At 55.9% G+C, this 15,744-nt stretch overlaps 1 protein-coding gene across 1 annotated transcript; it reads left to right on the plus strand.

The window, feature by feature from the left end:
- The first annotated feature begins 873 nt into the window (after positions 1–873).
- ARHGAP33 (Rho GTPase activating protein 33) lies at positions 874–14,115 on the plus strand. Its single transcript, XM_054588875.1, has 22 exons — positions 874–965; positions 2,943–3,040; positions 3,119–3,203; positions 3,561–3,641; positions 3,757–3,894; positions 4,304–4,396; positions 5,553–5,675; positions 5,759–5,836; positions 5,922–5,988; positions 6,072–6,131; positions 6,221–6,373; positions 6,459–6,561; positions 7,760–7,904; positions 7,984–8,066; positions 8,156–8,263; positions 9,645–9,790; positions 10,425–10,578; positions 10,663–10,808; positions 10,888–10,962; positions 12,049–12,723; positions 12,815–13,206; positions 13,291–14,115. The coding sequence occupies exons 1-22, from the start codon at positions 960–962 to the stop codon at positions 14,080–14,082; spliced, it is 3,801 nt and encodes a 1,266-aa protein (XP_054444850.1). The 5' UTR covers positions 874–959; the 3' UTR covers positions 14,083–14,115.
- The last annotated feature ends 1,629 nt before the right edge of the window (positions 14,116–15,744 follow it).

Genomic DNA, 15,744 nt, shown 5'->3' on the forward strand with positions numbered 1-15,744 from the left:
AGTGGCAGAACGATTGGGATTGGCTTTATGGGAGGTGTGGCTATGTTCTGGCGTTGCAGGCTAAACTTATTCCTAGGAAAAAGGAGATAAGGCTGGAGGCCAGCCTGTAATAAGCATTGGGGAAGGCAAGGAAAATATCCAGTGGATGGAGCTAAGTCTCAGAATGCCTAGGATTGTGTTCCGGTCAAGGCATCCGAGCCAATGGAAACTCCATGGGCGAATGTCCTCATGTGGACAGAGTTGGGGGCAGGACTCTTACAGTGGGGCTTAGAGGGTTGAGACCTTGAAAAACTGCTTGAGGGTGGAGAAAAGGCCTGAGCCTATGGGAATATCCAATTATGAGTGTCAGAGGAGCGGTCACTGAGTGGACTATGGGGTAAAGCTCATTGCTTAGCGTTAAAAGTGTTAGAAGCGAAGCTTAGCCCTGGCTGGTGTGGCTCAGTGAATTGAGTGCTGGCTTGCAAACCAAAAGGTCGCCAGGTCGATTCCCAGAGTACATGCCTGGGTGCGGGCCAGGTCCCCAGTCCCAGCTGGGGGCGTGAGAGAGGCAACCGCTCAACGTATCTCCCGCCCATCTCCCTCTAGCTCCCTTCCCGGCTCTCTGAAAATCATATAAAAAGAAGCAAAGGGGGCGTGTTGGGCGTGAATAACAGCCAATGAAAGCAATCTGGGCGTGGCGTGGCGCTGTCAAGCTTATCCGGGCAGGACCCACGCAGATGGGACTCAAGCCAAAGCCAATGAAAAGCCGCTATATGGGCCGGGGCCCCAGGCAGGGTGGAGCCAATGAGGAGCAGCGCCGCGTCCCTACAGTCCGGGCCTCCGCCACCGGCAGCAGTTAGGGGCGGAGCCTGCAGCTGCCGGCGCGCCCTCCCCTTTGTGTCGCCATGGCGGCGGCATCGGCGATGAGGACCACGATCGAGGGGTCTAGCGCGGCCAGCACCTGAGGAGGCCACGCGACCATGGTGGTGAGGGGCCTACGCGGCCATCAGTCGGTCCGCGTGGCAGTCTGTCCATGCACGGCCCCGCCCCGCGCGCCCCGCCCCCGGCCCCGCCCGAGCCCGAGGCCTGCGCCGCCCCTCACCCCTCGCGGACCCTCTTGTCCCCCAGCCTGGTCTTGGTCCCAAGCCCTTACCCTGCCCCGCCCTCTCCCGCCTTCTCAGCGTGCATCTGCTTCCATGCCCCGGATGGAGGTGACTGTGGCTGAAGGCTTAGACTTGGGAGGTGCTGGTCCCGGGAAGGACCCTGCATCCCCCAAGTGGCCCCCGCAGAGACCTGCTGAAGCTCCCTGGGTCCTCACCAGCCCTTATCCCAGAACCATCTTCATCGTCTTATCCCAACCTCCATCCCTTCCTGGCCTAGCCTTCTCCTGCTACCACCAGCCCCTTTCTCTTTCTCGAGCCCCACCCCCATTCAGCTTCACGTAAGCCTAACCCTTTTCTTTTCTTATCATTTTCACCCCATTCCAGTCCCTCTCAACCAACCCTCTTCTACTCCCATCAGCCAGCACCTTTACCTCAGCCTTTCCAGCTGCTCCCATTCTCCTTACTCCACCCCAACCCCAAGCCAGCACTGATCCTTGGTTCCTCTCCATCTTGTCCTCATTCTCCCTCCCCGCCCCCCACCTCCCTCTTCCACCATGCTGCTCCTGCTCATTCATCCATTTTATTTCTTCATTTGATTGCTTAAGAAACATTCACTGAGACCTCTGCAAGCCCATGCTCCAGGAACAAAGAGAGTCAGGTCCCATCCTTTGGGAATTTCATGGGTTGGTGGGGAACAGACCCAAGGGTGAGACCCAAAGAGAACTTGGGGTTGCAGGGATATGAAGGAAGGAGAAGCTAGAGCCCCATTTGGGGAGCCACATCTGGTAGCTGGTTAATTTATTCATCAGATTTTACCCTGCCCCCACTGGCAACTGGGCTGACACTTGGCATTGGGACCCAGCAAGGAGCCAGACACAACCCTAGGAGGAGTGTCAATTCCATGCCCACCTCTGCGCTGGACAATGCTGGGGAGCTGGGGGCTCAGTCCAGGCCCTGATCCTGGGGAGATCACAGTCCAGTGGGGAAGATGGACTTGTCACCAGGCAGTGACATCTCAGAGTGCTCAGGGCTATGATAGGGGAAGCCCAGGAAGAGTCATCAAGCCTGGGATGGGGGAACCTCAGGATGAAGGAGTCCAGAAGAGGTGATTGATATAGCTTGAGGGATCAGGGAGAACTTCTGAGAGGAGGAAGCATGAACGTTGAGACCTGAGGGATGAGGAAGAGTGAACCTAGTGAAAGAATAAGAGTGTTCCGTGCAGAGGGAACAAACTTTGCAAAGGCCTAGAAGGAAATGAGAAAGTGGTGCTTTTGTTGGACTCAGAAATTTGACAGCTCTAAGAATGGAGGCAATGGGGAAGAGATGAGGGTGGAGAGGTAAACAGACCAGAGAATTATCTTGGAGACAACAGGGATCCATTGAAGGTCTATGATCTGTAGAGAGACAGAGGTAGATTTGTATTGTGTGAAAATTATACTGTTGCTTGCTGTGAAGATGCTGGCAGGAGGGGAGAGGCTGAGAGCAGCAAGACTGATAAAATGGAAGCTGTGATTGCCCAGACATCGATGAGAGGTGTGGAGAGGCACAGCTGGAAGATGACTATACTCTCCAGGGCCTGCAGGAGGAGTTTAAACCCAGAGACATGGTACCAGCATGCTCTCTCCCTGCCTCACCCTGGCCCCTGCTCTTCTACACCCCCCCACCCCAGACCACACAGGGAGATGAAGGCCTATCCTCAGCCTGGCCTTCACCCCCCCCTTGACCTACCCTGTCACTCCATGCTCAGGGGAGTGTATGGAGTGATTCAGGCCTCTGGGCCCAGACTGGTAGAAAACAATGCTCCTGTTGTCTCTCTGCTCCCAGCTCTGGGGGCCTCTGATTCTTTTTTCTGCTCTACAGGCTCGTAGCACTGACAGCCTGGATGGCTCAGGGGAGGGCTCAGTGCAGCCCCTGCCCCCCACTGGGGCACCCAGTGTGAAGGGGAAAGCTGGGAAGAGGTGAGAAGTAAGGGAGTGGCTCAGCTTACAAGGGGGCCAAGCACAGGAGCCACTAGTGATGTGTCACCTGTCCCCCAGGCTCTCGGCTCCTCGAGGTCCTTTTCCTAGGCTGGCTGACTGTGCCCATTTCCACTATGAGAATGTTGACTTTGGCCACATTCAGGTACGAGGGTTTGCACCCAGGTGGGAAGATGAGATCCCACCCACCTCTGAAGCAATGTCAGCTACCCTACCCCTGAGACTGGTCCCTGGGACTGGCTGCTCCACCCATCTGAGTCAGTGCCCAGAAGTGCAGGACAGAAGGGGAGAGCTGCTCATCATTCATGCATTTTTTCCTTTATTCATTTAGCAACAACTTTTTGTTAGGAACATATTCTGTGCCAAGACCCTTTACTCTGATTGAGGCATCACTAGGCTCTGCCCTTAGGGAACACAGCCCATCCCTAGATAGTGCCACCCAGAGAGTTTAGGACTGGAACAAAAGCGATGCCCTCACCTGGGCCTTTCTTTCCCTCTATAGCTCCTACTCTCTCCAGAGCGTGAAGGATCTAGCTTCTCTGGGGAGAACGAGCTGGTGTTTGGGGTGCAAGTGACTTGTCAGGTAAGCGGCACCCCCCACCCCGCTGCCTCTCATCCTGCCCCGTGGCCTGGTTGCCATAGTCCTCAGCTCAGTGAAATTGGACCACTGCTTCTTTTTGTTACTCCTGCTCCCACAGGGCCGTTCCTGGCCAGTTCTCCGCAGTTATGATGACTTCCGTTCCCTGGATGCCCACCTCCACCGGTGCATATTTGACCGGCGATTTTCCTGCCTCCCAGAGCTTCCCCCACCTCCAGAGGGTGCCAGGGCTGCCCAGGTAAACTGCTTGTCATCCCATCCCTGCCTCAACCACGGCATGTCCTCCTCATGGATGTGTGAAACCATCAAGGCACGAGGGATTGATAAATATTTAGACACAAGTATGGCTCGAGTCCCAACCAATCAGAATGGAGAGGCCCTAGGACTGCAGCAGGGTTCTGGAGGCTCCCTTTAGTTTTAAGATCATGGGGAGTTCTGGGGTGTTCCATGGGAGGGTCAGTATGGCTAGACACAGAAGCTTGGCATAGTCTGTGTACAAACAGATATGACAGTATTTTAGTACTTAACAGTGGAGTGGCACCCATGCATTGAGGTTGAATTTCTGTCCTGCCTAGAGGCAAGCTGAGGCAGTGCTGGGCTTTCTCAGGGACTCCTCACAAGAGGCCACCCTGACAATCTGATTGCAGACGCTGGTGCCACTGTTGCTGCAATACCTGGAGACCCTGTCAGGACTGGTGGACAGTAACCTCAACTGTGGTCCTGTGCTCACCTGGATGGAGGTGGGCCCGGGCAGCAGGGCTTGGATTTGGGAGTGAGAGAGGGATGTCAGAGGACCAAGGACCAGCCTGGGAGTGTGTATGGGCACAGGAAGGAAATGAGCCTGTCAGGAGACAGTGCTGGCGTTTGTGTCTGTTTGGGTTAATGCCCGCGAGGGAGAATGAGTGCCTGCCTCTGTGTGTGTGTGTGTGTGTGTGTGTGTGTGTGTGTGTGTGGTTTTAGCAGGTGTTTGGCTGTGGGGATGTGGGAATTTCAAGGTATATCAGTTAGAAATAGGTTTGGCCTGGCTAAGAGTGATTAAAGTCAGGAACTTTTTACTTTTTATATTTTATTTTATTTTTTAAAAGATTTTATTTATTCATTTTTAAAGAGGGGAAGGGAGGGAGAAAAAGAGGGAGAGAAATAGTGTGTGGTTGCCTCTCGTGCACCCACTACTGGGGCCTGGCCCGCAACCCAGGCATGTGCCCTAAACTGAGAATTGAACTGGTGACCCTTTGGTTCTCAGGCAGACACTCCATCACTGAGCCGCACCAGCCAGGGCTATTTATTTATTTATTTATTTATTTATTTATATTATTTTTGAACCTCATTTTTTAAAATTATGTTTTATTGATTATACTATTACAGTTGTCCTGATTTTACCCCCTCTCCACCCAGCACCCCACACTCCCTCAGGCCATCTCCCCACCATTGCTTATATCCCTGTGTCATGTGTATAAGTTCCTTGGCCACTCCATTTCCTATACTGTACTTCACATCCCCATGGCTATTCTGTAACTACCTGTTCGTACTTCTTAATCCCCTCACCTCTTCACCCATTCCCCCACACCCCGCCTCCCATCTGGCAACCATTAAAACACTCTCTGTATCCATGTAAAACCAGCAGCTTTTTAGATAGAAGATGTGTAGTGCCTGCTATAGAGGATGAGGGTGCATGGGTGTATCAGGAGGACTTCAGGGCAGGGGAGTCCTGGGACATGTGAGGGGAAGGAAGGCGCCTTGTTTTGAAAGGGGCGTGAATTTAGGTGTTACACCAATAGTTCTGAGTGACTAGATGGGGAACAAGTGGTTGCCTCCACTGGGCATGAAAGAACCTTCTCTGTCTTTTTTATTTATCACCTTCTGGACTCTCCCTGCCACATCCACCTTCCATGTCAGCTGGACAACCATGGCAGGCGACTGCTCCTCAGTGAGGAGGCCTCGCTCAATATTCCTGCGGTGGCTGCTGCCCATGTGGTAAAACGGTACACAGCTCAGGCACCAGATGAGCTGTCCTTTGAGGTGAGCCTGTGGGCAGGGGGCAGACTCCAGGTGGACTCCCCGCTTCCTAGCCGCTTCTCACTCTCTCATCTGCCCACTCCCAGGTAGGAGACATTGTGTCAGTGATCGACATGCCGCCCACAGAGGATCGGAGCTGGTGGCGGGGCAAGCGAGGCTTCCAGGTAAGCCTGGGTTTGGGTAGACAGAGGGAGCTAGGGCACCATGCCAGCTGGGGTGGCCCAGACACTGACCCTGAACCCTCCTCAGGTTGGTTTCTTCCCCAGCGAGTGTGTGGAGCTATTCACAGAGCGACCCTGTCCAGGACTCAAGGGGGGTAAGTACTAGGGGCAAAGTGGGGAGGCCTTCCTTCATCCTTGGCCTGCCATCCATCCTTTCCACCTGTGGTTCACCCCACAGATGCCGATGGTCCCCTGTGTGGTGCCCCAGCTTCCCAGGGTGTCTCCTCTCTAACCTCAGGTAATGAAAACAAGAGGTCAGTGTCCCTCCCCGCTCCCACCAGACTGATAACTGTACTGACCCTGTGTGGCCTGCCTTTCACCCTGCAGCTGTACCCCGGCCACGTGGGAAGCTGGCTGGCCTCCTGCGTACCTTCATGCGCTCCCGTCCTTCTCGGCAGCGGCTGAGACAGAGAGGTATCCTGCGGCAGAGGGTGTTTGGCTGCGACCTTGGAGAACACCTCAGCAACTCAGGCCAGGACGGTGAGGTCCCAGGCCCACCTACCTAGGCCACTGCTCCCACTCAGGATTGGAGCCATCCATCCCTGACCCCTCTGCTTTCTCCCAGTGCCCCAGGTACTTCGCTGCTGCTCTGAGTTTATTGAGGCCCATGGGGTGGTGGATGGAATCTACCGGCTCTCAGGCGTGTCATCCAATATCCAGAAGCTACGGTGAGGGCCCTCTACCAATCCCTTCCCTCTCCAAACACTTACTGAACATTCTCCTCAGTCTAGGCCCTGTGCCATGTGCCAAGTTGGGAAGACCTCCCTGGTTTGGAAGGCACAGATTGGGATTGGATCAGGACTGGAGGCAGAGAGGGCTTCTTTGAGGAAGTGACACCCCAGCTGAGGCCTGAGGGTGAGAACAGAATGAGCATTGGAAGTAGAGGGATCACTTTCACTGAGTACCTGCCACATGCCAAATAAGAGCCCACGCTGACAACCTGACTACAGCGGGGACACAGTGGTTAATGAAACAACCAGAGGCTCCCACCCTCATGGGGCTCACATGCTGGAAGCAGAGACGAACGAAGAAATGAGAGAGTTTACTAGTAGGTGACAAGTGTTATGGAGAACAAGAGATTTCAGGATAAGGAGAATCATAATAAATTGGGGAAGGATATTAGAGTTATGTGTAGAGTGGGCAGGGAAGACCCCCTGGGGAAGAGCTCACTCTGGAGGATGAGAGTGAGTGAGCAAGCAATGTGGATATCCTGGGAAAAACATTTATGGTGGAGGGAACAGTCAGTCCAAAGGGGAAAGTAGGAGGAGGTGATGTCTGAGAAGTAATTAGGGGCAGAGTGTGCAAGATCTTTTTGACAACTGTTGGGATTTTGGCTTTTACATGGGAGAGTTCTGAAGCAAAGAGAGACAACACGCATGACAGCCTAAGAGGTGGGAAGGAGTGAGGCACAAGTGTTGAAGCTGACAGGAAGCCATGAGTGAGGAGGATGGAGCCTGGGGGAGTGAGATGCAGCATTAGTTCCTGTGCACTGAGCCTTTACCTTTGAGCAGTGGGACACCACTAGACAGTTGTGAGCAGGGCTGCTGGAATTCCAGCCACAATTTCCATTGACCTCCTGAAGCACAACTTGGTGAAGGTAGCAAGGTCATGCTCTGGAATCAGATAGCTTTGGGTAGCTACAGGCAGGGGCACCTCTCACTTGAGCCTCAGTGTCCTCCTCTGTAAAATGGGGCACCTCTGTCTTTGGCACACAAGGTTATTACAGATGAAGTAAGTCTTTGCCTTTGAGGAGCCCAGGGCAGGGAGAGGGTTGCATCCATCTGTGGACAGTGGAGCGGGGCAGGGGCACAGCCAGATGGGCCAGCTTTGACACAGTCTTTCTCCTCTTTGACCTGGTGGCCTCAGGCATGAGTTTGACAGTGAGAGGATCCCTGAACTCTCTGGCCCCACCTTCCTTCAGGACATCCACAGTGTGTCCTCCCTCTGCAAGCTCTACTTTCGAGAGCTGCCCAACCCCCTGCTCACATATCAGCTCTACGGGAAGTTCAGCGTGAGTAAGGGAGCTGGTGAGGTTGGAGGGTCTTGGGATACATGGGGGCCAGCCCCCATGATGCCTGTGCACATCTCAGGAGGCCATGTCAGTGCTCGGGGAGGAGGAACGCCTGGTCCGTGTCCACGATGTCATCCAGCAGCTGCCGCCACCACACTACAGGTAAACCAGGAGGGGTAGGAAAGGGCTGTGGTGGGCTCACAAGGGAGTTGATGTTCAGATGAGGTGTCCCCTTCCACTTCCACCCCCAGGACTCTGGAATACCTGCTGAGGCACTTGGCCCGCATGGCAAGACACAGTGCCAACACCAGCATGCATGCACGCAACCTGGCCATTGTCTGGGCACCCAACCTGCTACGGTAAGCTGGCAGCTCACCAGACTGTCACCCACAGCTCCCTCCCATGAGCTGAGCCCCAAGTTTCCCCCTACACGTACGCTAGGAACTCACCCAACTTCTGCTCTCTTGTTCATTTCATTCAACATATATTGTTCATTATCTCCAGTGTGCCGGCTCCTGTTCTCAGCACTGGGGACAGAATAGTGAGCAATATCCTGTGCTCCTGGGCTCACATTCTCATGGGCACGGGATGGATGGACAATGAACTAGCAACAAGAAAATACATCGTATGGTCTGATGGTAGTGAGTGGCAAGGAGAAAGATTGCAAAGCAGGGAAGGGGCATGCACAAGATCATGGGATTTTGAAATGTTTAGAATGGCAGGGAAGTTTCAGTAAGTCTTCTATAGCTAGCAGCAGGGTAAGCCCCAGAGGATTTGATGGTGACTGAGACAGGCAAGCTGTCTGTCCTAAATAAAATAGGTTGTACATAAGATGGTGGGTATAAGAACTGTGAGGAAAAAGAAACAAAGACAGACCTGGAATACAGAAAAGGTTTACAATTTTATATAAGGTGGATGGGGAAGACTCCATTGAGGAAGGTAACATTTGAGTCAAGATCTGTAAAAGGTGAGAGAGGGAGCTATGTTGATGTCTGGGGAGTAACAAACCAGGCAGAAGGAACGGTAAGCACAGAGGTCCTGGGGCTGGGTCAGGAGGAGCAGTAGGGAGGCCAGCGTACTGTAGCTGAGTGAGTGAGTGAGTGAGGAAGGGGTTGAAGAGGAGGAGATGATGAGGTCAGATACGTGATGGGGGACCAGAGAGAAGAGGAGTGAGTGACTTACGAATTGTGGGTCATGTGAGGACTTTACCAGGAGTGAGCTGCAGCCAGGAGAGGGCCCTGAGCCCAGAGGGCCCTAACATGGCTCAGGTGTTTCAGCTTCCTCCAGCTGTGAATGGGAAGCAGACTGTGGGGGTGGGGATGGGAGCAGGAGACGAGGAAGGAGGCAGCTGTGATGCTCCAGGAGGGAGGGGATGGAGGCTGGGCCAGGGCAAGGCAGTGAAGGAGAAGAAGAAATTAGATTCTGGGTAGATTTTATAGATGGAACCCGCAAGGTTTGGGGGCAGATTGGATGTGGGTGTGACAGAAAGAGAGAAGTCAAGGACGATTCCAAAGTGTCTGGCCTGAACCACAAAGGGACTGAATTGACTGAGATGGGGAAGGTGGTGGGGAGCATGTTTGGGGAAAGGTTGGGAACCCGGCTCTAGATGTGATCAGTTTGATGGAGCCAGAGGTGTTGAATGACAGTTACTGCTTCCATTGGCCCCTCACCTAACTTAGCTAGAACCTCTCCCAGCTGTGGCTCAAGACACCTGGTCTGCCTCTCCTTCCTCCCATTTAGGTCCATGGAGCTGGAGTCAGTGGGGCTGGGTGGGGCGGCAGCCTTCCGGGAGGTGCGGGTGCAGTCAGTGGTGGTGGAATTCCTGCTCACCCACGTGGATGTCTTGTTCAGTGACACCTTCACCTCTGCTGGCCTCGACACTGCAGGTATGCTTGTCCCATCTCCTGATGTCCTGGCTACTGCCTCCTCACTGTCAGGGCTGCAGTGGGAGGGCAGGTGGGCTCCCAGCCCTGTTTCTACCCACTGAAGCTGGACCTCCCTCCCGGCTCCTTGAGGACCCCGCCCCGGCCTCTCCCACCCCTCCCCACCCTTCTCATTTCAGCTCCTACGCTCAGGATCCCCTCTTCTTGGCCCGGACATCGTTCTTCCTTCACCCCTTATAGCTCCTGGGGGCATTTGGGGCCAGGGGTCCACCTGGGAGGAGGTGGGAGGTCCCCAGACTTGACCCTGCCCAGGCCCCACCCAGACTCCCCACCCTGCCCGGGACCCCAGCCCAATCAGGATTCAGCACATCGGAGGGCCCTCTGGCCCGAGGTAACTGAAGCCAGAGCCACTGCCCTGCTGGCTGCTGGGAGCTGCCTCATCAGCTGGTTCTGCCTCATTACTGCTCACCTGCCTGCTGCCCACCCATTCCTGCCTGACACTCTCTGGTCCCTTGCCTTGCCAGCCCGGGGGAGGGGGCCACGCTTTGGGGCCGGGGCTTGGGCTGTAGCGCTTGGCTTTGCCTGTGTCCTTGAAAGGCCCCTGGGCTGATAGCTGCCCACTTTCCCAACTCCCCAGGCCGCTGCCTCCTCCCCAGGCCCAAGTCCCTTGCGGGCGGTGGCCCCTCCACTCGCCTGCTGACGCTGGAGGAAGCCCAGGCTCGCACCCAGGGCCGACTGGGGACGCCCACTGAATCCACAGCTCCCAAGGCCTCAGCCTCCCCTGTGGGAAGGTGAGTGGGATGCCGAGGAGAGGAGGGTCTAGCCTGGAGGCCTCAGTTCCACACACTGCCTCCTGCGTCTCACCCAAACCCCAGGAGGAAAGAGGCGAGAGGCGAGAAACAGCGGAAGCCAGCAGGTAGCAGCTGGAAGACCTTCTTTGCACTGGGCCGGGGCCCCAGCATCCCTCGAAAGAAGCCTCTTCCCTGGCTGGGGGGTACACGGGCCCCACCGCAGCCTTCAGGTCAGCGGTTGGGCAGGTGGCATGGTGGTGGGGGAGGCATTCTGGAGGGCCCCTGTGACCCTTCTACCTCTCCTTGCAGGCAGCCGACCTGACACAGTCACACTGAGATCTGCCAAGAGCGAGGAGTCTCTGTCATCGCAGGCCAGCGGGGCTGGTGAGCTCAGGGTGGACTGGCCTGTGCCAGGGTGGAGCTGGGAGGAGCTCAGGTCCTGAGTTGGCCTTCATATGCTGTACTTCAAATTTGGGTGTGTTGGGATTTTAATAGTTTTTAATTTGGACATTGCATATAATGAGTTGGATAAAGCATCACCCTTGGTTAATGACACTCTGTGATCATTGGTCAATGCAGGGTCCTTTCACAATCTTACTCATTTCTCTTGAAAAAATTTAAATAATATAATGAACATCCATGTACCCACTGGCCAGAACTAAAAGAGCTTCACAACCTTACCTGAAAGCTCCTCCCCTCTCCTACCTGCTGCCTCCCCACCAGAGGCATCCTCTAGATTTGAGGGTCATCATCCTCTTGTTTTTAAGGTTTTTATCACATACAGGTGCATACATAAACATACTGTGCAGTTAATCATTTTAAAACTTCAATTAAAGGTAGTATAAGGAAAGGGGTATTGTGCTGTATGTGGAACTTGACTGCCGTTCACCCCTGCATTACAGACTGCCATCATGTTTCCAGGTGTGGCTCAGGCTCACTTCTGTCTGATCTTTAGTGTTCCACGTGGATATCCCACCTGGGGTTGCTTGTCCTTCCTACTCCTGATGGATTTGGGGGCTCTTATGAGCACTCCCTGCCATGCCCGCACTCCTGACAGAGCTCTACGTGTACCCACAAGTGGAGGTGCATACTTTAGGGTATACTCATGTTCAACTGAACAAGAAAAGGCCCACTTTTTTTTCCAAAAGTGGTAGCTCCAGTCTACTCCCAGCAGCCTTGTTTGAGATCCTGTTGGTCTCATGTTCACAGCCTGTGGGGTTGTCACACTTCACTCTGGCCTTTGGGTCTAGAATGGTTCTCCTCAGGGACTTGCCATTCACTTCCTTTGTCACTGTGAGTCTGAACAGCTAGCTCTCCCTGGGTTCACAGCTATCTTGGCCCTATCCGGGGACATGCTTCTGCATGTTCTTTCCCCAGCCTCCTGGTTGTATGCCCTGTTCTCACAGATATATGGGCATGTAAAGTTCTGAGCACTGACCCCAAACTTTCCCCCACCTACCACCCTCTCAGGCCTCCAGAGGCTGCACAGGCTACGGCGACCCCACTCCAGCAGTGATGCTTTCCCTGTGGGTCCTGCACCTGCTGGCTCTTGCGAGAGCCTGTCCTCGTCTTCCTCCTCTGAGTCCTCCTCCTCCTCCTCCTCCTCCGAGTCCTCCGAGTCCTCAGCAGCTGGGCTGGGGGCACTCTCCGGTTCCCCCTCTCACCGACACTCAGCCTGGCTAGATGATGGTGACGATCTGGACTTCAGCCCACCCCGCTGCCTGGAGGGGCTCCGGGGGCTCGACTTTGATCCCCTTACCTTTCGCTGCAGCAGTCCTACTCCAGGGGACCCTGCACCTCCTGCCAGCCCGGCCCCCCCAGCCCCTGCTTCTGCCTTCCCACCCAGGGCAACTCCCCAGGCCTTCTCACCCCGTGGGCCCACCAGCCCTGCCTCGCCCACTGCCCTGGACATCTCAGAGCCCCTGGCTGTATCAGTGCCACCTGCTGTCTTGGAGCTGCTGGGGGCTGGAGGAGCACCTGCCTCAGTCACCCCAACACCAGCACTCAGCCCCAGCCCAGGCCTGCACCCCCATCTCATCTCCCTGCTGCCTCATGGAGCTGAAGCCCAGCTGAGTGACACCTGCCAACAGGAAATATGCAGCAAGCTGGCGCTGCCTGGTGCCCAGGAAGCCCAAGGACAGCATGGTGAGTCCTACTCAGCCCATTAACACCCTCACAGACCCTGAGGCTGCACTCAAGACCTGGCTGACGGCCCTTCCCATTTCTCTCTGTATAGGGCCTGGCATGGATTCACCGCTGCTGCCCCCACCCCTATCCCTCCTGCGCCCTGGCGGTGCCCCACCTCCACCTCCCAAGAACCCAGCACGCCTCATGGCCCTGGCCCTGGCTGAGCGGGCTCAGCAGGTGGCCCAGAGACAGAGCCAACAGGAGCATGTGAACGCCCCTTCTTCTCCCCACAGCCCTTTCTGCCGCCCACTGTCCCTGGAGGTGGGCGGTGAGCCCCTGGGGACTTCAGGGAGTGGGCCACCCTCCCACCCCCTAGCCCACCCTGGTCCCTGGGCTCCAGGACCCCAACCCTCCCTGCCAAGGCAGCAAAGTGTTGGGAGCCTGGTGCGGAGCCCGCGGCCCATGGGGATCTCAAGGAGGGGATACAGAGGCCCTGCCCAGGTCAGTGCCCAGCTCAGGGTGGGTGGGGGCTTCAGGGATATGCCAGAGACATCAGCCTAGTTCCTGTGTTCTGTCTCCTCCCAGGTTCTTTCTTCTGTGAGAACCCCTGGCTGCTTCTCAACTCCCCGGGAGTGCCTGCCATCCTTTCCTGGGGTCCCCAAACCAGGCTTGTATCCCCTGGCCTCCTCATCCTTCCAGCCCAGATCCCCAGCCCCAGCCTGGAGGAGCTCCTTGGGTCCCCCTGCACCACTTGACAGGGGAGAGAACCTGTACTATGAGATCGAGGCAGGTGAGGGCTCCTCCTATGCTGGCCCCATGCGGTCCTGGAGTCCCTTTCGTTCCATGCCCCCAGATAGGCTCAGTGCCTCATATGGCATGCTTGGTCAGTCACCACCACCCCACAGGTCCCCTGACTTCCTGCTCAGCTATCCACCACCCCCCTCCTGCTTTCCCCATAACCTGGGCTATTCAGCCCCTCAGCACACTGCCCGGTGCCCCACTCGGCCTGAACCCCTCTATGTCAACCTAGCCCTAGGGCCCAGGGGTCCCTCATCCACCTCTTCCAGCTCCTCTTCCCCTCCAGCCCATCCCCGTAGCCATTCAGACCCTTGTCCCGCAGCCCCCCGCCTCCCTCAAAAACAGAGGGCCTCCTGGGGCCCCCACACCCCTCACAGGGTGCCTGGGCCCTGGGGCCCTCCCGAGCCTCTCCTGCTCTACAGGGCAGCCACACCAGTCTATGGGAGGCGGGGTGAGCATCACCGAGGGTCTTTGTATAGGAATGGAGGCCAAGGAAGGGAGGGGGCTGGTCCCCCACCCCCTTTCCCCACTCCCAGCTGGCCCCTCCACTCTGAGGGTCAGACCCGAAGCTACTGCTGAGCCAGAGCAGAGACCTTTCTCTCTTCTCTTCTCCTTCACTGATCTTGGCCCAACCCAATCCCTTGTTTTGTATTTTCTTAAACTCCTAACCCCTGCCCCAGGTTTCTGACTTTGTAACTTGCTTCTGATGTGGGTCCCTAACCTGTTATGGCTTCCCTACCCTGGGCTAAAGGGCACACCCATCCCCCCTCCATCCTCCACCATGGGGGCTCTCACAGAAATCTGAGGGCCAGGCTGACACACTGTCCTCCTCCTTCTGGGAGCCCCCAGCATGTCCTGACCTGTGCATAAGAGGTGGGGGCCAGCTCCTGCCCATCTCCCCACACATCCCATTAAACCATCTGACAACATTAATGAATAAAAAATGGTAAGAATATGTCTGCTAATGTCATGCTGGGGCTAAGCTCAGTGAACAAAGAAGCAATAGGTTGCTTTATCATTTTATCACTTCAGCAGGTGCTGAGTGGGGAGTCCCTCCTGGGAGGCTCTGAGAGGTGATGTCTGCAGAGAAGGGGCCATGGATGTCCTAAGAATCTGTGTCAGGAGCGGGGTCAGGGCTGAGCCTGTCTCCAAGTTGGCATCCACTTTGCAGTTCTGTGATCTCTTCCAGCAGATCCATCCTGGGGAGTAGCAGGGTAGGGATGGGCTGAGGACTACCCCGGGTATGAGGAAGGGGCCCAGAAGCACTCCTGTCAGGGCCCATTTCCCACTTCTGCATGGATGTCCTCTGACCAGCTCAGGACTAGCCACCTCCCAGGGAAAAAGCTGGAGCTGCCACCTGGGGGCCGTGGAGCTCAGGACAGGCCTGGAGCAGAGGTTGGGTGGAAGGCATGGGCTCAGTTTTCTGCTTCACCTTTCCTAGTGGTCTTACCTGCCAGCACTCTCCAGGGTATGGGAAGCCCCGCCGTGAGCCAACAGGCAAGGCTGGGGGTCCAGCGGGGCAGCCCTGTGCTGCTACAGCCCCTTCAGTACTGGGATTTTGGCTGAGAACTTCCTCTCAAGCTGTTCCTCAGAACCCTGGCTCTCCAGCAGGAGCGCAGGACCAGAGTATAGCAAGGCTGGAGTACAGGATGGGGGTCCTGGGGGAAGGAGCGTTGGTCAGGGGTCGTAGGTCAATGAGGGAACAGTTGGGGGTCCCAGGGAGGGGTCCCTTGTCAGAAGAGAAGCAGCCAGAGAAATTGGGGTTGGTGACAACTGAGGGGAGGGGTCACAAGTTAGGGACTGAATGGTCACCCAGGGCTCTGGAGGTATCCATCTGTCAAGCTAGGCTCCAGGCAGTGGTACAGGCTGACCTTGGTTGTGGGGCTATGGCATGGGCAGAAGTCAGGGCTGGGACTGGGGCTGCTGTCTAGAGTGAAGCTGTTGCCCGAGTCCCAGGCTGGGCCCCCCTAGACTCCACTGTGGCCTGTGACCTCAGGAATCTCCAGAGCCTGTAGAGTGATGGCAGAGAGCTGGCCCGGGTGGCCCGAGTGACCCAGCTGCCCACAGCTCCCTTGGTCCTCCACATCTTTGTCCTGGTTCTTACCTGGGATGAGGAGGGGCCTTGGGACATCACAGGGGGCACAGGCCTGGGTGTGGTATAGTCTTGCCTCTGGGAGCCACCTCATAATACAGTATCTCTGGGCATACAAACCAGTTGGTTGGAATTGGGGGGGTAGAGCT

This window comes from Pteronotus mesoamericanus, unplaced genomic scaffold (assembly GCF_021234165.1).
Source record: "Pteronotus mesoamericanus isolate MK-2021 breed Mesoamerican mustached bat unplaced genomic scaffold, CSHL_Meso_final scaffold_165, whole genome shotgun sequence".
Classification (NCBI taxonomy): Eukaryota; Metazoa; Chordata; class Mammalia; order Chiroptera; family Mormoopidae; genus Pteronotus; species Pteronotus mesoamericanus.